The sequence below is a fragment of the Eubalaena glacialis genome, chromosome 3 (assembly GCF_028564815.1).
Source record: "Eubalaena glacialis isolate mEubGla1 chromosome 3, mEubGla1.1.hap2.+ XY, whole genome shotgun sequence".
Classification (NCBI taxonomy): Eukaryota; Metazoa; Chordata; class Mammalia; order Artiodactyla; family Balaenidae; genus Eubalaena; species Eubalaena glacialis.
In genome coordinates, this window is record NC_083718.1 from 14,862,362 (window position 1) to 14,887,661 (window position 25,300).

The following is a 25,300-nucleotide window of genomic DNA, read 5'->3' on the forward strand; positions in this document are numbered from 1 at the left end:
ATATCTTACAGGTTTCCATCCTTTACAGGTGGGTGTCGGTGAATGTGGTGTGTTCCTTAGTCACAGAGCTGAAACCCTTGATGGCATTCATCAGGTCCTCTTCATCCACATACTGAAAAAGACACCAATCATCACTGGTTAGGATGTTTGCTGGCAATAGTCTTATGCAAAATGTATTAATGTATCATTTGAGTGTTACATTGTACCATATCTTAACCTTTCAAGCCTCAGTTTCCTCATCTGTAAAGTGGGGACGTTTTATATGATTTAGTTCAAAATTAAACAGAAGAGCCAGAATGCAAGCTGTTATGCTCCATTGTGTCTCACTCTCTTACTGTATTTCATATTTATTGAATAGGACTAGTAATATTGATTATAATGTTATAATGAACAGGTAATTTGCCGAGTATGGGCATCTTGAAAAGCTTTCACTGAATTGCTTTGCATACTGCCTATTACCAGTATGGTCAAAAGTAAGCAAAAATGGCAATATAGTATAATAGTGAAGAATGGGGGCAGTGTAATCAGACAATGTTTCTAAGATCCCAATTCCACAAAAAAATTACTAGCTGTGTGTTCTTGGGTAAGGGCACACATTCATCTAAGCCCTCAATGTATTATGTTGAACTATATGAAACTGCCATTTTGCATGTCAAATATGATCAATTAACAATTATTTATGTTTCAACCTAATATAATTATTCCTGATATTTAGAAACTTTAGATCCAAAATGGAATCATGGAATTCAATAGTTGTAACAACTTCAAACAGGCCCATGATTTTTAAATGCTTATTATTTATCATCATTCTAAGCAAACCAGAAGGACTGTAAGTTTTATTTTTTGTTGTGATTGGAAACTGGAGCCAGGAAACTTGCTTTATTCCTTGCCATTAGTTAAGAAAGGTTTCATGAAAGTCATCAACTTCTCAGTGAAGGAAAAGTGAGAAGTGGGGAGAGAGAGAGAGATGAGTGAGAGTCCAAATGCAGAAGCATATAGTTGAAAGAAATGGAGGTGATGACTTCTGGCTCAGAGGAGTAAGCAGAGGCGCTAAGTTCTTATTCGGCCATCTGTTTATTATCCAGCTATTCCAAAGGAATGGTACTCTCTCAGACATGTAGGTAGTTGGCACAATGAAGTGTGATGGTTGCTAAAAACTCCAGGACTTTATTCATTTCAGCCACTAGGGGCTCAAAATAAATATTACATAATGATGAGGTTAACTCTTTTGTACCCCCTGGACTGAAATTATGAAAAACAAAGTTCATAAATAGTAATGGCCTTATTTATCATAATTTTCTGAGTTTCTTGGAAAGAAACTATTGATCCTATTGAGAGACTCTTTTTCTCCTCTAACCATAAACCAGAAGGAAAACACACTTCCTTTTCTTTTTTTTTTTTCCCTTTAGTAAAACAGGTGCTTGTACTTTATGCCTCTTTTAGGCCAGTTCCAATGTTTTCAGTCATGTTCTGCCCAAGATAATGAAGTAGAGCCTGTTTGTCTCTTTACTTATGCATGAATTTATTTTTTGAGCATCTATTATGTGCCAGAAGAACAAGACAAAGTTTCTACCCTGCTCATCAAGCAGGTAAACAAGTTGTTGCAAAATAATTGGGTAAGCGGTCAGAGGGATGCACTGAGTGCTGTGCGGCCATCATTCAATGAGGTACAGGAAGCTCCATGCCACCTCTTTATCAACATACTTCTGGAATGTTTAGCAAAGGCTCTGGATGAGGAAATTGACTCACCAGTCCGCTATCATGGCCCATGATGGTTTCCCACAGCGAGTCGTCAATCAAGACCTTCTTGTCTTGAATGTCCATGAGTTGACTGACACTGCGGTGGAGAGAGCCTTGGGAACAGGTCTGGCTGACTTGGTTCTGACTTGGGATGCGCAGTACAGAGAGGCTTCGGTTGCTCCTAATACTCACAGGTGTCCCAGACCGGGGGATTTTGGTATCAGCTAAGCCCTGAAAAAAAAAGTTACTGTTGGTGACTAAGGTCTAAAGAAAACAGTCTTGAAGTAGGATAGAAAATCATGTGTCACATGTCATCAATGAAGGGAACGCTGTCCCCATCATCTCCTATGGAACTTAGCTCATCTGGAGTCCTGTGGCCCCTGGATTCTTGGTAAAGGTGAGATAATAAGCTGATGGTCACGTTAGATGGCCAGCATTCTTAGTGCCCCAAGAGCTCACATACTGGTGCTTTGGCTATTGTTCCCTGTGGACTAAGGCTGCTGCATCGCAAAGCAGTAGGGTGAGGGGTCGGGTTAGCAAGGTAGTCTCTTCATGGGTGTCAGCATAGAGCCTCCTTCTTGAGAACAGCCCTTCCCCAGAGCAAAGTTAGCAATGTTCTCTCATGGTCAGTCACTAAGTGAGCACAACTGTATTTCACTTTAAAGTTCCTGGATTTATGTAGGGAACCTGACTCCTCCCTCCCTCTTTTCTCATTCCACATTGTTCCCCTTGTTATAGGATTCCAGCCTCCAAAATAAAGAGGACTCACAAAGACATCAGAAAGACAAAGGCACTCTATGATTAGGATCTAGAATGTGCCATTAGGAAGTGTAGCTGCTCTAAACATCTGAGGGTTCTGATTTAGCTGATTTAACCAATCAGTGAAGTGTTCTGCTTTTCACCGTGCCATCAACACACCATGCAAAGATCGTGCATTCATGCAGCACACAGAGGTACCTCAAAGTGCATGGTGTAACTTTTTAGGGTAACATTGCTTGACACATCAGATACATCAGCCACGGAGTCAAACTGAAAACAAAAGTGCGGTATCAGTGTTTGGAACGTTTTAAAACAAGTTCTTTGGAGGGAGGAAACAAGATAGCAGAATAGAAGGACGTGGAGCTCACCTCCTCCCACAAATACATCAAAAATACATCTACATGTAGAATAATTCTCATGTAATACCTTACTGAACTAGGGCAACAGATATCAGACACCCAGAAGTGCAAGAAAGAACTCCACATAACTGCGTAGGGCAAAAGAAAAAAAAAGAAATCGGGATGGACCTGCACCCCTGGCCGGGAGCTGTGCAAGAGGAAACGTTCCTACATCCTGGGAAGCACCTTCACTGGCGGGGAGATCAGCTGGGACAGAAAGGGAGCTTCAGAGGCTCGGAAGAGAGTGCAACAACTGGTTGGCGGCAGGCAGAACAGAGAGAGATGGGCACAGAGGATCGGTGCCACCTTGTTGCAATCCCCAGCCCAAGATGCATGCCTACTGGTATGTGCAGAGGCTGGGTGCTGAAACTCAGGCTTCAGAGGACAGCCCGGGGGAGAGGACTAGGGTTGGCGGCATGGAGACAGACTGAAGGGGCTGGAGTGTGGTATGGGCCACAGCTGGGGTGTACACAGAAGAAGCCTGGGCCTGCTATAGAGGCAAAGTGCCATTACTAAAGGGCGTGTGAAGGGAGGGGTGAAGCCTGCCATACAGCCTCTTTCTCCCTGCTGCCTCTATGAGCTCTGGGAGCAGGACAGTGGGTGCTCCCATGGCTCAGACAAGTCCGGCCTCAGCAGCTGTGGGCTTTGCGGTCACATGCACGTGGAGGCGGGGCTGGGGTCTGGGATGCTTCCATAGCTCCCATGGCAGGTCCAGATGTGTGACTACTGCAGTCCTGGTACCCAACTTCAGTGGATCCGCACCTAAGGATCTGTGCTGGTGGGTTTGTGAAAACGGTGGCTTTGTGAAAACAGTGCCTGAGGGACACCAGGGCCAACTGCCTGAATTCCCACAGTGGAGGCGGTGCCGAGGGCAGTGCCAACCACAGTGTACTTTGTGAGCCTGCACAGGTGACACCACAGAATGCACTCCCTGGTAGACAGCTCCGGCAAAGGAAGACTCAGTGGCCCCTCTCCCAGCAGGAACACTCCACTCCCGTCTACCTCACACTGCAGCTCAGAAACCGTTCTGAGGCCTTCTACTCCAACAACTCAGGAGCAGACTCTGCCCCTGACAGGGCAGTGACAACCACAGAGCAAAGAGGAGGCCTGCTAAATATCTAAAGGCAGCAAGAGAAAAACAAAGAGTTAATTACAAGCAAACCTCCATAAGGCTATCAGCTGCTTTCTCTACAGAAATGTTGCAGACCAGGAAGGAGTGGCAAGATATATTCAAAGTCCTGAAAGGGAAAAATATATAACCTAGGATACTCTAGCCTGCAAGCTTATCATTTGGAATAGAAGTAGAGATAAAGAATTTCTCAAACAAGCAAAAACTAAAAAAATACAGCAGTACTAAGCCTATCCTAAAGGAAATATCAAAACGTCTTCTCTAAATAGAAAAGAAGCAAGAATCTATAGGAAACAGAAAATCTCAGTTTGAAACTAAATCACTTAAATAAGCCAGTACACATATTAAAAGAAAAAATTTCTGTGAAAGCGATGATAACCAAAAGGATGAAAAAAGGATGAACATGAAGATGTAAAAGAAGGCATCAAAATCATAAAATGTGGGAGAGGAGAGTAAGAAAATGTAGATTTTTTTCCCAGAATGTGTTTGAGACTACATGACTACCAGTCTAAAACCAGTAGATATAGGAAGGGGCTAATATACTTGAAAAACAAGGTAACCAGAAATCAAAAACATACAATAAATTCACAAAAACCAAAAAGAAGAGAACACAAGAAAAATACGAAAGAAAATCATCAAACCACAAAAGGAAAAACAAAAGAAAAAGAAAGAGACAAAGAAGAAATACAATATCAATGGGAAAACAAGGTTTAAAATGACAATAAAATATCAATAATTATCTTAAATGTCAATGGACAGAATGCTCCAATCAAAAGCCATAGAGTGGCAGATTGGATAAACAACAAGAGCCTACAATATGCTGCCTACAAGAGACCCACTTTCGGGCAAAGGACACACATAGGTGGAAAGTGAGGGGATGTAAAAAGATATTCCACGCAAACAGAAATGACAAGAAACTGGGGGTCACAATACTCATATCAGACAAAATAGACATTAAAACAAAGTCTAAAAAGAAAGATAAAGAAGGACAGTATATAATGGTAAACGGATCAATACAAGAAGAGGATATTACACTTGTCAACATATATGCACCCAGTATAGGAGGACCCAAATACATAAAACAAATACTAACAGACATAAAGAGAGAAACTGATGGGAATACAATAATAGTAGGAGACTTTAACACCCCACTCACATCAATGGAAAGATTTTTTAGACAGAAAATCAACAAGGCAACAGAGCTCTGAAATGATACAATAGAACAGTTAGACTTAATTGATACTTTCAGGACATTACATCTAAAAAAAGCAGAATACACATTCTTTTCAAGTGCACATGGAACATTGCCTAGGATTGACCACATACAAGGGCACAAAACAGTCAACAAATTTAAGAGTACAGAAATTATTTCAAGCATTTTTTCTGACCACAATGGCATGAAACTAGAAATCAACCACAGAAAAAGAAATGAGGAAAAAAGAAAAACAATTACATGAAGACTAAACAACATGCTATTAAAAAGCCAATGGGCCAACGATAAAAACAAAGAAAAAATTAAAAAATACCTTGAGGCAAATGACAATGAAAACACAACCATGCAAAATCTATGGGATGCATCAAAAGTTCTTAGAGAGAAGTTCATAGTGATACAGGCCTTCTTCATGAAACAAGAAAAGTTGAAAAAAACCTAACCCACCACCTAAAAGAATTAGAAAAAAAAAAAGAATAAACAAAACCTAAAGTCAGCAGAAAGAAGGAAATAATAAAGATCAGTGAAGAAATAAATAAAATAGAGATTTAAAAAAAAAACAATAGAAAAAATCAATAAAACCAAGAGCTGGTTCTTTGAAAGGGTAAACATAATTGACAAACCTCTGGCTAGGCTCACCAAGAAGAAAAGAGAGAAGACTCAAATAAAATAAGAAAGGAAAGAGGAGAAAGCACAACTGATACTGCAGAGATACAAAAAACCATAAGAGAATACTATGAACAATTATATGCCAACAAATTCAGCAACCTAGTAGAAATGGACAAGTTTCTAGAAACATACAGTCCACCAAAAATGAATGAAGAAGAAATAGATAATTTGAAAAGACCAGTCACTAGAAATGAAATAGAATTTGTAATAAAAATACTCCTTACAAACAAAAGTCCAGGACCAGATGGCTTCACAGGCAAATTCTACCAAACATACAAAAAACTTACCCCAATCCTTCTCAAACTCTTCCAAAAGACTGAAGAGGAGGGAACACTCCCAAAGACATTCCATGAAGTAACCATCACCCTGATACCAAAACGAGATAAAGACACCACCAAAAAAGAAAATTACAGGCCAATATCTTTGATGAATATAGATGCAAAAATTCTCAATAAAATATTAGCAAACCAAATCAAACAATACATAAAAAAGATCATACACCACAACCAACTTGGATTCATCCCAGGGTCACAATGATGGTTTGACATACGTAAATCAATCAATGTAATGCACCACATCAAAAAAAAAAGACAAACACCACATGATCACCTCAGTAGATGCAGAAAAAGCATTTGATAAAATTCAACATTGATTCATGATAAAAACCCTTGAAAAGTGGATAGAGAGGGAACATATCTCAACATAATAAAAGCTATTTATGACAAACCCATAGCCAATATAATACTCAATGGTGAAAAGCTGAAAGCGTTCCTGCTAAAATCTGGAACAAGACAAGGATGCCCATGGTCAACACTTCTATTCAACATAGTATTGGAAGTCCTAGCCACAACAATTAGACAAGAAAAAGAAATAAAATATGTTCAAATTGGTAGGGAAGAGGTAAAATTGTCATTATATGCAGATGACATGATACTACATAGAGAAAACCCTAAAGACTCCACACAAAAACTACTAGAACTGATAAATTCAGCAAAGTAGCAGGATACAAGATTAACATACAGAAATCGGTTGCATTTCTTTATACTAACAATGAAATATCAGAAAGGGAATGTAGACAAACAATACCCTTTAAAGTTGCATCAAAAAATAAAATAAAATAAAATACTTAGGAATAAAATTCACCAAGAAGGTGAAATACTTATATGCTGAGAACTACAAAACATCAATAAAGGAAACTGAAGATGATAAAAAAAAATGGAAAGATATCCCATGCTCTTGGATTGGAAGAATTAATATTGTTAAAATGGCCATACTATCCAAAGCAATCTATAGATTTAACACGACCCCTATCAAATTATCCATGACATTTTTCACAGAACTAGAACAAATAACACTAAAATTTATATGGAACCTAAAAAGACCCAGAATTGCCAAAGCAATTCTCAGGAAAAAGAACAAAGCAGGAGGCATAACCCTCCAAGACTTCAGACAATATTACAAATCTACAGTTATCAAAACAGTGTGGTATTGGCAGAAAAAACACACATGGATCAATGGAATAGAAGAGCTCCAAAATAAACTCACACACCTATGGACAATTAATCATCAACAAAGGAGGAAAGAACATACAATGGGGAAAAGAAAATCTCTTCAGTAAGTGGTGTTGGGAAAGTTGGACAGCCACATGCAAATCAATGAAGTTAGAACATACCTTCACACCATGCACAAAAATAAACTCAAAATGGCTTAAAGACAAATATAAGACATGACATCATAAAACTCTTAGAAAAGAACATAGGCAAAACAGTCTCTGACATAAATCATACCATTTTCGTAGGTCAGTCTCCCAAGGCAATAAAAATAAAAACAAAATAAACAAATGGGACGTAATCAAACTTATCAGCTTTTGACAGCAAAGGAAACCATAAACCAAATGAAAAGACAACCTACAGACTGCGAGAAAATACTTGCAAATGATGTGACCAATAAAGGGCTTAATTTTCAAAATATACAAACAGCTCATACAACCCAATAACAACAAAAACAAACAAACAACACAATTAAAAAATGGGCAAAATACCTAAATATACATTTCTCCAAAGAAGACATACAGATGGTCAATAGGCACATGAAAAGATGCTCATCATCGCTAATTTTTAGAGAAATGCAAATCAAAACTACAATGAGGTACCACCTCACACCAATCAGAATGGGCATCGTTAAAAAATCTGCAAATAACAAATGCTGGAGGGGGTTGTGGAGAAAAGGGAACCCTCCTACACTGTTGGTGGGAATGTCAATTGGTGCCGCCACTATGGAAAACAGTATGGAGGTTCCTCAAAAAACTAAAAATAGAGTCGCTATATGATCCAGCAATCTCACTCCTGGACATATATCCAGACAAAATTATAATTCAAAAAGATACATGCACCCCTATGTTCATAGCAGCACTATATTCACAATAACCAAGACGTGGAAACAACCTAAACATCCACTGACAGACTGACAGATGCACGGATAAGGGAGATGTGGTGTATTTATACAATGAATATTACTGAGCCATAGAAAAGAATGAAATAGATGCCTGGGTGGAGGACAAGATGGCAGAGTAGAAGGACCTGAGTTCACTTCTTCTCAAGAAAACACCAAAATCACAACTAACTGCTGAACAACCATCGACAGAAAAGACCGGAACCTAACAAAAAAGATATTCTATGTACAAAGACAAAGAAGAAGACACAATGAGATGGTAGGAGGGGTGCATTCATGATACAATCAAATCCCACACCTGCCAGGTGGGTGACACACAAACTGGAAAATAATTATATCACAGAGGGTCTCCCACAGGAGTGAGAGTTCTGAGCCTATGTCATGCTGCCCAGTCTGGGGGTTTGGCATCAGGAGGAGCAGCCCCCAGAGCACTTGGTTTTGAAGGCCTGTGGGACTTGATTGCAGGAACTCCATAGGACTGGAGGAACCATAAACTCCACTCTTGGAGGACACACACAAGGTCTTGTGCACCCTGGGACCCAGGGAAAAAGCAGTGACTTCACAGAAGCCTGGGTCAGACCTACCTGCTGGTCTGGGTGGGTCTCCTGGAGAGGTAGGAGGGCAACTGTGTCTCACTGCAGGGACAAGGACACTGGTGTCAAGGTACTGGGGAGCACTTATTGGTATGAGCTGTCTGCAGGCCTCCATTTTGATGCCAAGAACTGGCCACACCCAACAGCCTGCATGCTCCAGTGCTGGGTCACCTCAGGCCAAACAACCAACAGGGCAGGAACATAGCCTCACCCATCAGCAGACAGGCTGTTTAAAGTCTTCCTCAGTCCACAGCCACCTCTAAACACACCTGTTGATATGGCCCTGCCAAACAGAGGGAAAAGACCCAGCTCCAACCACCAGTAGGCAGGCACCAGTCTCTCCCACCAGGAAGCCTGCACAAGCCTCTTAGACCAGCCTCACTCACCAGGGGACAGACACCAGAAGCAAGAGAAACTACAATCCTGCAGCTTGTGGGACCGCAAACACAGAAAGTTAGACAAAATAGGATGGCAGAGGAATATGTTCCAGACGAAGGAACAAAATAAAACCCCAGAAGAACAACTAAGTGAAGTGGAGCTAGTCAATCTATCCGAAAAAAGACTTCAGAGTAATGAGAGTAAAGATGATCCAAGATCTCAGAAAAAAATGGAGGAACAGACTGAGAAGTTACAAGAAATGTTTAACAAAGAACTAGAAGATCTAAGGAACAAAGTTGAACATACAATAACTGAAATGAAAAATACACTAGAAAGAATCAATAGCAGAATGAATGAGGCAGAAGATTGGATACGTGAGCTCAAAGTCAGAATAGTGGAAATCACTGCTGTAGAACAGAATAAAGAAAAAAGAATGAAAAGAAATGAGGACAGTTTAAGGGACTTCCCTGGTGGCACAGTGGTTAAGCATCTGCCTGCCAATGCAGGGGACATGGGTTCGAGCTCTGGTCTGGGAAGATCCCACATGCCGCGGAGCAACTAAGTCCGTGTGTCACAACTACCGAGCCTGCACTCTACAGCCCACAAGCCACAACTACTGAGCCCATGTGCCACAACTCCTCAAGCCCACACGCCTAGAGACCATGCTCTACAACAAAAGAAGCCACCGAAGTGAGAAGCCAACGCACTGCAACGAAGAGTAGTCCCTGCTCACCGCAACTAGAGAAAGCCCACTCGCAGCAACGAAGACCCAAAACAGCGGGGAGGAGTTCAAGGTGGCGGAAGAGTAAGACGGGGAAATCAACTTCCTCCCCACAAATACATCAGAAATACATCTACATGTGGAACAACTCCTACATAACACATACTAAACGCTGGCAGAAGACCTCAGACCTCCCAAAAGGCAAGAAACTCCCCATGTACCTGGCTAGGGTAAAAGAAAAAAGAAAAAACAGAGACAAAGAATAGGGATGGGACCTGCACCAGTGGGAGGGAGTTGTGAAGGAGGAAAGGTTTCCACACACTAGAAGCTCCTTCGCGGGCGGAGACTGTGGGTGGCGGAGGAGGGGAGCTTCAGAGCCATGGAGGAGAGCGCAGCAACAGGGGTGTGGAGGGCAAAGCGGAGAGATTCCCGAACAGAGGATCAGTGCCGACCAGCACTCACCAGCCCAAGAGGCTTGTCTGCTCACCCGCCGGGACGGGTGGAGGCTGGGAGCTGAGGCTCGGGCTTCGGTCGGATCCCAGGGAGAGGACTGGGGTTGGCTGCGTGAACACGGCCTGAAGGGGGCTAGTGCGCCACAGCTACCCGGGAGGTAGTCCGGGAAAAAGTCTGGAGCTGCCGAAGAGGCAAGAGACTTTTTCTTGCCTCTTTGTTTCCTGGTGCGCGAGGAGAGGGGATTAAGAGCGCTGCTTAAAGGAGTGCCAGAGACGGGCACAAGACGTGGCCATCAGCGCAGACGTCAGAGACGGGCATGAGACGCTAAGGCTTCTGCTACCACCACCAAGAAGCCTGTGTGCAAGCACAGGTCACTATCCACACCTCCCCTCCCGGGAGCCTGTGCAGCCCACCACTGCCAGGGTCCCGGGATCCAGGGACAACTTCCTGGGAGAACGCACGGTGCGCCTCAGGCTGGTGCAACGTCACGCCGGCCGCTGCTACCACAGGCTCGCCCCGCATCCGTACCCCTCCCTCCCCCCGGCCTGAGTGACCAGAGCCCCCAAATCAGCTGCTCCTTTAACCCCGTCCTTTCTGAGCAAAGAGCGGATGCCCTCAGGCGACCTACATGCAGAGGCGGGTCCAAATCCAAAGCTGAACCCCGGGAGCTGTGCGAACAAAGAAGAGAAAGGGAAATTTCTCCCAGCAGCCTCAGGAGCAGAGGATTAAATCTCCACAATCAACTTGATGTACCCTGCATCTGTGGGACACCTGAATAGACAATGAATCAACCCAAATTGAGGAGGTGGACTTTGGGAGCAACAATATATATATATTTTTTCCCTTTTTCTCTTTTTGTGAGTGTGTATGTGTATGCTTCTGTGTGTGATTTTGTCTGTATAGCTTTGCTTTTACCATTTGTCCTAGGGTTCTGTCTGTCCATTTATTTTTTTTTAATTACTTAAAAAATTTTTTTCTTAATAATTATTTATTTTGTATTTTAATAACTTTATTTTATTTTATCTTCTTCGTTCTTTCTTTCTTTTCTTGCTCCCTTTTATTCTGAGCCGTGTGGATGACAGGCTCTTGGTGCTCCAGCCAGGCATCAGGGCTGTGCCTCTGAGGTGGGAGAGCCAGGTTCAGGACACTGGTCCAAAAGAGACCTCCTAGTTCCATGTAATATCAAACGGTGAAAAGCTCCCAGAGATCTCCATCTCAAAGCCAAGACCCAGCTCCACTCCACGACCAGCAAGCTACAGTGCTGGACACCCTATGCCAAACAACTAGCAAGACAGGAACACAACCCCATCCATTAGCAGAGAGGCTGCCTAAAATCATAATAAGGCCACAGACACCCCAAAACACACCACCAGACGTGGACCTGCCCACAAGAAAGACAAGATCCAGCCTCATCCACCACAACACAGGCACTAGTCCCCTCCACCAGGAAGCCTATACAACCCACTGAACCAACCTTACCCACTGGGGACAGACACCGAAAAAAATGGAAACTATGAACCCGCAGCCTGTGAAAAAGAGACCCCAAACACAGTAAGTTAAGCAAGATGAGAAGACAGAGAAACACACAGCAGATGAAGGAGCAAGGCAAAAACCCACCAGACCTAACAAATGAAGAGGAAATAGGCAGTCTACCTGAAAAAGAATTCAGAATAATGATAGTAAAGATGATCGAAAATCGTGGAAATAGAATGGAGAAAATACAAGAAACGTTTAACAAGGACATAGAAAAAGTAAAGAGCAAACAAACAGAGATGAACAACACAATAAATGAAATTAAAAATTCTCTAGAAGGGATCAACAGCAGAATAACTGAGGCAGAAGAACGGATAGGTGACCTGGAAGATAAAATAGTGGAAATAACTACTGCAGAGCAGAATAAAGAAAAAAGAATGAAAAGAATTGAGGACAGTCTCAGAGACCTCTGGGACAACATTAAACGCACCAACATTCGAATTATAGGGGTCCCAGAAGAAGAGAAAAAGAAAGGGACTGAGAAAATATTTGAAGAGATTATAGTTGAAAACTTCCCTAATATGGGAAAGGAAATAGTTAATCAAGTCCAGGAAGAACAGAGTCCCATACAGGATAAATCCAAGGAGAAACACACCAAGACACATATTAATCAAACTATCAAAAATTAAATACAAAGAACAAATATTAAAAGCAGCAAGGGAAAAACAACAAGTAACACATAAGGGAATCCCCATAAGGTTAACAGCTGATCATTCAGCAGAAACTCTGCAAGCCAGAAAGGAGTGGCAGGACATATTTAAAGGGATGAAAGAGAAAAACTTACAACCAAGATTACTCTACCCAGCAAGGATCTCATTCAGATTTGATGGAGAAATTAAAAGCTTTACAGACAAGCAAAAGCTAAAAGAATTCAGCACCACCAAAGCAGCTTTACAACAAATGCTAAAGGAACTTCTCTAGGCAGGAAATACAAAAGAAGGAAAAGACCTACTATAACAAACCCAAAACAATTAAGAAAATGGTAATAGGAACATACATATCGATAATTACCTTAAATGTAAATGGATTAAATGCTCCAACCAAAAGACATAGACTGGCTGAATGGATACAAAAACAAGACCCGTATATATGCTGTCTACAAGAGACCCACTTCAGACCTAGGGACACATACAGACTGAAAGTGAGGGGATGGAAAAAGATATTCCATGCAAATGGAAATCAAAAGAAAGCTGGAGTAGCAATTCTCATATCAGACAAAATAGACTTTAAAACAAAGACTATTACAAGAGACAAAGAAGGACACTACAGAATTATCAAGGGATCAATCCAAGAAGAAGATATAACAATTATAAATATATATGCACCCAACATAGGAGCACCTCAATACATAAGGCAACCGCTAACAGCTATAAAAGAGGAAATCGACAGTAACACAATAATCATGAGAGATTACTACAAGCAACTATATGCCAATAAAATGGACAACCTGGAAGAAATGGACAAATTCTTAGAAAGGCACAACTTTCCGAGACTGAACCAGGAAGAAATAGAAAATATGAAGAGACCAGTCACAAGCACTGAGATTGAAACTGTGATTAAAAATCTTCCAACAAACAAAAGCCCAGGACCAGATGGCTTCACAGGCGAATTCTATCAAACATTCAGAGAGGAGCTAACACCTATACTTCTCAAGCTCTTCCAAAATGTAGCAGAGGGAGGAACACTCCCAAACTCATTCTATGAGGCCACCATCACTCTGATACCAAAACCAGACAAAGATGTCACACAGAAAGAAAACTACAGGTCAATATCACTGATGAACATAGAGGCAAAAATCCTCAACAAAATACCAGCAAACAGAATCCAACAGCACATTAAAAGAATCATACACTATGATCAAGTGGGGTTTATCCCAGGAATGCAAGGATTCTTCAGTATATGCAAATCAATCAACGTGATACACCATATTAACAAATTGAAGGAGAAAAACCATATGATCATCTCAATAGATGCAGAGAAATCTTTCAACAAAATTCAACACCCATTTATGATAAAAGCCCTGCAGAAAGTAGGCATAGAGGGAAATTTCCTCAACATAATAAAGGCCATATATGACAAACCCACAGCCAACATCGTCCTCAATGGTGAAAAACAGAAACCATTTCCACTATGATCAGGAACAAGACAAGGTTGCTCACTCTTACCAATATTATTCAACATAATTTTGGAAGCTTTGGCCACAGCAATCAGAGAAGAAAAAGAAATAAAAGGAATCCAAATCACAAAAGAAGAAGTAAAGCTGTCACTGTTTGCAGTTGACATGATACTATACATAGAGAATCCTAAAGATGCCACCAGAAAACTATTAGAGCTAATCAATGAATTTGGTAAAGTAGCAGGATACAAAATTAATGCACAGAAATCTCTTGCATTCCTATACAGTAATAATGAAAAATCTGAAAGTGAAATTAACAAAACACTCCCATTTACCATTGCAAGAAAAAGAATAAAATATCCAGGAATAAACCTACCTAAGGAGACAAAAGACCTGTATGCAGAAAACTATAAGACACTGATGAAAGAAATTAAAGATGATACAAACAGATGGAGAGATATACCGTGTTCTTGGATTGGAAGAATCAACACTGTGAAAATGACTCTACTATCCAAAGCAATCTACAGATTCAATGCAATCCTTATCAAACTACCACTGGCATTTTTCACAGAACTAGAACAAAAAATTTCACAATTTGTATGGAAACACAAAAGACCCCGAATAGGCAAAGAAATCTTGAGAAAGAAAAATGGAGCTGGAGGTATCAGGCTCCCTGACTTCAGACTATACTACAAAGCTACAGTAATCAAGACAGTATGGTACTGGCACAAAAATAGACTATAGGTCAATGGAACAGGATAGAAAACCCAGAGATAAACCCATGCACGTATGGTCACCTTATCTTTGATAAAGGAGGCAGGAATATACAGTGGAGAAAAGACAGCCTCTTCAATAAGTGGTGCTGGGAAAACTGGACAGCTACATGTAAAAGAATGAAATTAGAACACTTCCTAACACCATACACAAAAATAAAGTCAAAATGGATTCAAGACCTAAATGTAAGGCCAGACACTATCAAACTCTTACAGGAAAACATAGGCAGAACACTCTATGACATAAATCACAGCAAGATCCTTTTGGACCCACCTCCTAGAGAAATGGAAATAAAAACAAAAATAAACAAATGGGACCTAATGAAACCTAAAAGCTTTTGCACAGCAAAGAAAACCATAAACAAGACGAAAAGACAATCCTCAGAATGGGAGAAAATACTTGCAAATGAAGCAACTGACAAAGGATTAATCTCCAAAACATACAAGCAACTCATGCAGCTCAATATCAAAAACCCAAACAACCCAATCCAAAAATGGGCAGAAGACCTAAATAGACAGTTCTCCAAAGAAGATATACAGATTGCCAACAAACACATGAAAGGACGCTCAACATCACTAATCATTAGAGAAATGCAAATCAAAAGTACAATGAGATATCATCTCACACCAGTCAGAATGGCCATCATCAAAAAATCTACAAACAATAAATGCTGGAGAGGGTGTGGAGAAAAGGGAACCCTCTTGCACTGTTGGTGGAATGTAAATTGATACAGTCACTATGGAGAACAGTATGCAGGCTGCTTAAAAACTAAAAATAGAACTACCATACGACCCAGCAATGCCACTACTGGGCATATACCCTGAGAAAACCATAATTCAAAAAGAGTTATGTACCAAAATGTTCACTGCAGCTTTATTTACAATAGCCAGGACATGGAAGCAACCTAAGTGTCCATCAACAGATGAATGGATAAAGAAGATGTGGCACATATATACAATGGAATATTACTCAGCCATGAAAAGGAATGAAACAGTTATTTGTAGTGAGGTGGATGGACCTAGAGACTGTCATACAGCGTGAAGTAAGTCAGAAAGAGAAAAACAAATACCGTATGCTAACACATATATATGGAATCGAAATAAAAAAAAAAACGGAAAATAAATGCTCAGAAGAACCTAGGGGCAAGACAGGAATAAAGATGCAGACCTACTAGAGAATGGACTTGAGGATACGGGGATGGGGATGGGTAAGCTGGGACAAAGTGAGACAGTGGCATGGACATATATACACTACCAAACGTAAAATAGATAGCTAGTGGGAAGCAGCCACATAGCACAGGGAGATCAGCTCGGTGCTTTGTGACCACCTAGAGGGGTGGGATAGGGAGGGTGGGAGGGAGGGAGATGCAAGAGGGAAGAGATATGGGGACATATGTATATGTATAGCTGATTCACTTTGTTATAAAGCAGAAACTGACACACCATTGTAAAGCAATTATACTCCAATAAAGATGTTAAAAATTTAAAAAAAAGTTTATAAAAATAAAAGGGGGAAAAGTGCAGTCTTAAAAAAAAAAAAAGACCCAACACAGCCAAAAATAAATTAAAAATAAATAAATTAATTAATTAAAAAAAAAAAAAGAAATGAGGACAGTTTAAGATATCTCTTAAACATTAAATGCACCAACATCTGCTTTAAAACAAATGCTAAAGGAACCTTTCTAGATGGAAAAGAAAAGGCCACAACTGGAAACAAGAAAATTATGAAATGGGAAAGCTCACTGGTAAATGCAAACATATAGTAAAGGTAGGAAATCACTCACACATAAATATGATGTCAAAACCAGCAATCATGAGAAGAGGAGAGTACAAATGCAGGATATTGGAAACGCATTTGAAATTAAGAGTCCAGCAACTTAAAACAATCTTGTATATACATAGACTGCTATATCAAAACCTCATGGTAATCGCAAATCAAAAATCTACAATAGATATACCCTCAAAAAAGAAAAAGGAATCCAAACACAACACTAAAGAGAGTCATCGAATCACTAAAGAAGAGAACAAAAGAGGAAGGGGAGAAAAAAGACCTACAAAAACAATTCCAAAATAATCAACAAAATGGCAATAAATACATATTGGTAATTACCATAAATATAAGTGGTTTAAATGCTCCAACCAAAAGACATAGACTGTCTGAATGGATACAAAAACAAAACCCATATATATGCTGTCTACAAGAGAACCACTTCAGATCTAGGGAAACACAGACTGAAAGTGAGGGGATGGAAAAGTTATTCCATGTAAATGGAAATCAAAGGAAAGTTGGGGTAGCAATACTCATATCAGACAAAATAGACTTTAAAATAAAGACTGTTACAAGAGACAAAAATATAACACTGCAGAATCATCACAGGATCAATTCAAGAAGAAGATATAACAATTTTAAATATATATTCACCCAATATATGAGCATCTCAATATATAAGGCAAATGCTAATAGCCATAAAAGTAGAAATTGACAGTAACACAATAATACTGGGGGACTTTAACACTCCACTTACATCAATGGACAGATCATCCAGATAGAAAATCACTAAGAAAACACAGGCCTCAAATGTTACGTTAGACCAGATAGACTTAATTGAAATTTATAGAGCATTCCACCAGAAAGCAGCAGAATATACATTCTTTTCAAGTGCACGTGGAACATTCTCCAGGATAGATCACAAGCTGGGCCACAAAGCAAGCCTTGGTAAATTTAAGAAAACTGAAATCATATCAAGTATCTTTTCTGACCACAACACTATTACGTTAGAAATCAACTACAAGAAAAAACCTGTAAAACACAGAAACACGTGGAGGCTAAACAATATCTTACTAAACAACCAATGGATCATTGAAGAAATCAAGAAGGAAATTAAAAAATACCTAGAGATAAATGAAAACGAGAATGTGATGATCCAGAACCTCTGGGATTCAGCAAAAGCAGTTTTATTAGGGAATATTATAGCAATACATTCTTACCTCAAGAAACAAGAAAAATCCCCAATAAAAAACCTAACCATATACCTAAAGCAACTAGAGAAAGAAGAATAAACAAAACCCAAAATTAGTATAAGGAAAGAAATCATAAAGATCAGAGCAGAAATAAAGGAAATAGAGAAGAAGAAAACAATAGAAAAGATCAATGAAACTAAAAGCTGGTTCTTTGAAAGGATAAACAAAATTGATAAAACTTATGCAGACTCAATCAAGAAAAAAAGAGAGGGGGCTCAAATCAAGAAAGTTAGAAATGAAAAAGGAGAAGTTACAACTGACACCACAGAAATACAAATGATCATAAGAGACTACTACAAACAACTCTATGCCAATAAAATGGACAACCTAGAAGAAATGGACAAATTCTTAGAAAGGTGCAATCTCCCAAAACTGAACTAGGAAGAAATATAAAATATGTACAGACCAATCACAAGCACTGAAATTGAAACAATGATTAAAATATTCCCAAGAAACAAAAGTCCAGGACCAGATGGCTTCACAGGCGAATTCTATCAAACACTTAGACAAGAGTTAACACCTATCCTTCTGAAACTCTTCCAAAATATTGCAGAGGTAGGAATACTCCCAAACTCATTTTATGAGGCCACCGTCACCCTGATACCAAAATCAGACAAAGATATCACAAAAAAAGAGAATTACAGGACTATGTCACTGATGAACACAGACACAAAAATCCTCAACAAAATACTAGCAAACCCAACCCAACAATACATTAGATGGATCATACACCAGGATCAAGTGGGATTTATTCCAGGGATGCAAGGATTTTTCAATACCACAAATCAACCAGGGTGATACACCACATTAACAAATTGAAGAGTAAAACCATATGATCATCTCAATAGGTGCAGAGAAAGCTTTTGACAAAATTCAACACCCATTTATGATAAAAACTCTCCAGAAACTGGGCATAGAGGGAACATACCTCAATATAATAAAGGCCATATATGACAAACCCACAGCTAACATAATTCTCAGGTGAGAAGCTGAAAGCATTCCCTCTAAGGTCAGGAACAAGACAAGGATGTCTACTCTCACTACTTTTATTCAACATAGTTTTGGAAGTCCTAGCCATGGCAATCAGAGAAGAAAAGGAAATAAAATGAATCCAAATTGGAAAAGAAGAAATAAAATGGTCAATGTTTGCAGATGACATGATACTATACGTAGAAAATCCTAAAGATGTTACCAGATGATAACTACAGCTCATCAATGAATTTGGTAATGTTGCAGGACACAAAATTAATACACAGAAATCTGTTGAATTTCTATATGCTAACAACGAAAGATCAGGAAGAGAAATTAAGGAAACAATCCCATTTACCATCGCATCAAAAAGAATAAAATACCTAGGACTACACCTACCTAAGGAGGCAAAAGACCTGTACTCTGAAAACTATAAGACACTGATGAAAGAAATCGACCATGACACAAACAGAAAGGAAGATATACCATGTTCTTGGATTGGAAGAATCAATATGGTCAAAATGAATATACTACCCAAGGGAGTCTACAGATTCAAGCCATCCCTATCATATTACCACTGGTATTTTTGCAGACCTAGAACAAAAAAATCTTAAAATGTGTATGGAAACACAAAAGACCCTGAATAGCCAAAACAACGTTGAGAAAGAAAAATGGAGCTGAAGGAATGAGGCTCCCTGACTTCAGACTATACTATAAAGCTACAGTAATCAAAACAGTATGGTACTGGCACAAAAACAGAAATAGAGATCAAGGGAATGTGATAGAAGGCCCATAAATAAACCCAGGCAACTATGATCAATTAATCTATGACAAAGGAGGCAACAATTTACAATGAAGAGAAGACAGTCTCTTCAAGAAGTTCTCCTGGGAAAACTGGACAGCTAAATATAAAAGAATTAAATTAGAACATTCTCTAACACTGTACACAAAACTAAACTCAAAATGGATTAAATACATAAATGTAAGACTGGATACGGTAAAACTTTTAGAGGAAAATATAGGCAGAACACTCTTTGACTTAAATTGCAGCATCTTATTGGATCCACCCTTAGAGTAATGAAAATAAAACCAAAAATAAACAAATGGGACCTAATTAAACTTAAAAGCTTTGCACAGCAAAGGAAACCATAAACAAAATGAAAAGACAACCCACAGAATGGGAGAAAATATCTGCAAATGAAGTGATCCACAGGGATAGATCTCCAAAATTTACAAATAGCTCATGCAACTCTATATCAAAAAAACAAAGATCCCAATCAAAAAACGGGCAGAAGATGTAAATAGATATTTCTCCAAAGAAGACATACAGATGGCCAAAAAGCACATGAAAAGATGCTCAACATCACTAATATTAGAGAAATGCAAATCAAAAGTACAACAAGGTACCACTGCACACCTGTCAGAACGACCATCATTAAAAATTCTACAGATAACAAAAGCTGGAGAGGGTGTGGAGAAAAGGAAACCCTCCTCCACTGTTGGTGGGATTGTAAGTTGGTGCAGCCACTGTGGAAAACAGTATGGAGGTTCCTCAGAAAACTAAAAATAGAACTACCATATGATCCAGTAATTCCACTCCTGGACATATAGCCAGAAAAGAGGAAAACTCTAATTCAGAAAGATACACACACCCCAATGTTCACAGCAGTACTATTTATAATAGCCAAGACATGGAAGCAATGTGAATGTCCATCAACAGATGAGTAGATAAAGAAGATGTGGTACATATATATAATGGAATATTACTCAGTCATAAACAAGAATAAATAATGCCATTTGCAGCAATATGGAAGGACCTAGAGATTATCATACGAAGTGAAGTAAGTCAGACAGAAAAAGACAAATATCATATGATATCACTTATATGTGGAATCTAAAAATGATACAAATGAACTTATTTACAAAACAGAAACAAACTCACAGCCTTAGAAAACAAGCTTATGGTTACAAAAAGGGGAAAGGTGGGGGGAGGAATAAATTAGGAGGTTGGGATTAACATATACACACTACTATATATAAAACAGATAATCAACAGGGACCTAATGTATAGCACAGGGAACTCTACTCAATACCATGTAACAACCTATATTGGAAAAAAATCTGAAAAAGAATAGATATATGTATATGTATTATTAAATCACTTTGCTGTACAGCTGATACTAACACATCATTGTAAATCAACTATACTGCAATATAAAATAAAAATTTAAAAAAAGAATGAAATAATGCCAGTTGCAGCAACATGTATGGACCTAGAGATTATCATACTAAGTGAATTAAGTCAGATAAAGACAAATATCATATGATATCACTTATATGTGGAATCTAATTAAAACATGATACAAATGAACTGAGTTACAAAACAGAAACAGACTCACAGATCTCGAAATCAAACTTAAGGTTACCAAAGGGGAAGTGTTGGGATAAGTGATAAATTAGGAGATTTGGATTAACATATACTAACTACTATGTATAAAATTAATAACTAATAAGGACCTACTGTATAGCATAGGCAACTGTACTCAATATTCTGTAATAACCTATATGGGAAAAGAATCTGAAAAAGAATGGAGATTTTATATATATATATTATATAATATACATATATATTATATATATATACACACACATATATATATAATTAGTCTGATTTACTTTGCTGTGCATGTGAAACTAACACAACATTGTAAATCAACTCTACTCCTATAAAAATTAAAAAAAAAAAGCTTTTGCACTGCAAAGGAAACCACTGACAAAACGAAAAGATAACCCACAGAATGGGAAAAAATATTTGCAAATGATGTGACCAAAAAGGGATTAATCTTCAAAATATAAAAACAGCTCATGCAGCTCAATATTAAGAAAAACAATCAACACAATAAAAAAAAAATGGGCAGAAGACATAAATCAACACTTCTCCACAGAAGACATACAGATGGGCAAAAAGCACATGAAAAGATGCTCAATATTGCTAATTATTAAAGAACTGCAAATCAAAACTATAATGAGGTACCACCTCACACTGGTCAGAATGGCCTTCATTAAAAAGTCCACAAACAATAAATGCTGGAGAGGGTTAGGAGAAAAGGGAACCCTCCTACACTGTTGATGGGAATGTAAATTGGTGCAGCCACTGTGGAGAACAATATGGAGGTTCCTTAAAAAACTAAAAATAAAGTTACCATATGATACAGAAATCTCACTCTTGGGCATATATCTGGAGAAAACCATACTTTGAAAAGATACATGCACCCCAATGCTTATTGAAACACTATATACAATAGCCAAGACATGGAAGCAACCTAAATGTCCATCAACAGATGAATGGAAAAAGAAGATGTGGTACATGTATACAATGGAATATTACTCAGCCATAAAAAGAATGAAATAATGTCATTTGCAGCAACATGGATGAACCTAGAGATTATTATACTAAGTGAAGTAAGTCAGAGAAATATATGATATCACTTATATGTGGAATCTAAAAAATGATACAAATGAATTTATTTACGAAACAGAAACAGACTCACAGACATAGAAAAGAAAGTTATGGTTACCAATGGGGAAAAGTGGGGGTGGGATGAGGGATAAATTAGGAGGTTGGGATTAACATATACACACCACTATATATAAAATAGATAATCAAGAAGGACCTACTGTATAGCGCAAGGAACTCTACTCAATACTCTGTAAGAACCTACATGGGAAAAGAATCTGAAACAGCATAAATATATGTATATGTATAACTAAATCACTTTGCTATAAACCTGAAACACAACATTGTATATCAACTATACTCCAACATAAAATAAAAAATAAAAAAATAAATAAGTAAGATAAAAACTTTTCCCTGAAAGCCAAAAAAAAAAAAAAAAAAAAAGAAGAAGGAGAAATTAAAAAATACTTGAAGCAATGAGACAATGAAAACACAACCATACAAAATCTATGGGATGCAGCAAAAGCATTTCTTACATGGAAATTCATAGTGATAGAGGCCTTCTTTAGGAAACAACCTAAACCCACCACCTAAAAGAATGAGAAAAGGAACAAAGAAAACCTAAAGTCAGCAGAAGGAAGGAGATAACAAAGATCAGAGAGGAAATAAATAGAGATTAAAAAACAATAGAAAAAAATCAATAAAACCAAGAGCTGGTTCTTTGAGATAGTAAACAAAATAGACAAACCTCTGGCCAGGCTCACCAAGAAGAAATGAGGGGAGACACAAAGAAACAAAATAAGAAAGGAAAGACTAGAAATCACAACTGATACCATGGGAGGGGGGGAAAAACATAAGAGAATACTGTGAACAATTTATGCCAACAAATTGGACAAACTAGAAGAAACGGACAAGTTTCTAGAAACATACAATGCACCAAAACTGAATCAAGAAGAAATAGATAACTTGAACAGACTGATCACTAGAAGTGAAACAGAATCTGTAATTTCAAAAAACTCCTTACAAACAAAACTCCAGGACCAGAGGTCTTCACATGTGAATTCTACCAAACATACAAAGAAGAACTTATACTGATCCTTCTCAAACTCTTCCAAAAGATTGAAGAGGAAGGAACACTTCAAAAGACATTCTATGAAGACAATGCCACCCTGATACCAAAATCAGACAAAGACACTACCAAAAAAGAAAATTTCAGGCCAATATCTTTGATGAATATAGATGCAAAAATTCTCAATATAATACTAGCAAACTGAATCCAACAACACATAAAAAAGATCATACATCACACCAATTTGGGTTCATCCCAGTGTCACAAGGAGAGTTCAACATATGCAAATCAATGTGATACACCTCATCAGCAAAAGAAAAGACAAAACCACAGGATCATCTCAATACATGCAGAAAAAGCCTTTGATAAAATTCAACATCCATTCATGATAAAACCCCTTATGAAAGTGGGTATAGAGGGAACATATCTCAACATAATAAAAGCTGTTTATGACAAACTCACAACCAGTATAATATTCAATGGTGAAAAGCTGAAAGCCTTCCTGTTAAAATCTGGAACAAGACAAGGATGCCTACTCTCACCACTTCTATTCAATATAGAATTGCCAGTCCTAGCCACAGCAATTAGACAAGAAAAAGAAATAAAACGTGTTCAAATTGGTAGGGAGGAGGTAAAATTATCATTATAAGCAGATGACAAGATACTATATCTAGAATACCCTAAAGATGCCACAGAAAAACTACTAGAACTGATAAACAAATTCAGCATGGTAGCAGGATACAAAATTAATATACAGAAATTGGTTGCATTTCTTTACACTAACAATGAAATATCAGAAAGGGAATGTAGACAAACAATACCCTTTAAAGTTGCATCAAAAAAAAAAATACTTAGGAATAAACCTTACCAAGGAGATGAAAGACTTACATGCTGAGAAATACAAAACATTAATAAAGTAAATTCAAGATGATTCAAAGAATTGGAAAGACATTCCATGCTCTTGGATTGGAAGAAATAATATTGTTAAAATGGCCATACTATCCAAAGCAATCTACAGATTTAATGCGATCCCTATCAAATTACCCATGACATTTTTCACTGAACTAGATCAAATAATACTAAAATTTATATGGAACCATAAAACACCCAGACTTGCCAAAGCAATCTTGAGGAAAAAGAAAACAGTAGGAGGCATAACCCTCCAAGATTTCAGACAATACTACAAAGCAACAGTAATCAAAACAGTGTGGTACTGGCACAAAAAGACATATGGATCAATGGAACAGAATAGAGAGCCCAGAAATAAACTCACACACCTATGGTCAATTAATCTTCGACAAAGGAGGCAAGAATATACAATGGGGAAAAGACAGTCTCTTCAGCTAGTGGTGTCGGGAAAGTTGGACGGCTGCATGTAAATCAATGAAGTTAGAACACACCCTCACACCATATACAAAAATAAACTCAAAATGGCTTATAGACTTAAATATAAGACACGACACCAAAAAACTCCTAGAAGGGAACATAGGCAAAGCATTTTCTGATCTAAAATCATAAATCATACTGATTTTTTTTAGGTCAGTCTCCCAAGGCAATAGAAATAAAAGCAAAAATAAACAAATGGGACCTAATCAAACTTATAAGCTTTTGCACAGCAAATGAAATCATAAACCAAACAGAAAGACAACCTACAGTCTGGGAGAAAATATTTGCAAATGATGCGACCGATAAGGGCTTAATTTCTAAAATGTACAAACAGCTCATACAACTCAGTGCGAAAAAACAAACAACCCCAGAACTTCCCTGGTGGTCCAGGGGTTAGGATTGGTGCTTTCACTGCTGTGGCCCAATTTCAGTCCCTGGTCAGGGAACTAAAATACTGCAAGCCGCACAGTGCAGC

At 38.4% G+C, this 25,300-nt stretch overlaps 1 protein-coding gene across 1 annotated transcript in view; it reads right to left on the reverse strand.

Annotated features, from left to right (window-relative positions):
- USH2A (usherin) overlaps window positions 1–25,300 on the reverse strand; it is a 795,289-nt gene continuing 769,989 nt past the window's right edge. Inside the window, exons 70-71 of the mRNA XM_061185303.1 lie at window positions 1,750–1,971; window positions 1–112 (exon numbers count right to left, since the gene is read on the reverse strand). Of these exons, the coding sequence (XP_061041286.1) occupies window positions 23–112; window positions 1,750–1,971 (312 nt within the window). The 3' untranslated portion in view covers window positions 1–22. The remainder of the gene's footprint in view (window positions 113–1,749; window positions 1,972–25,300) is intronic.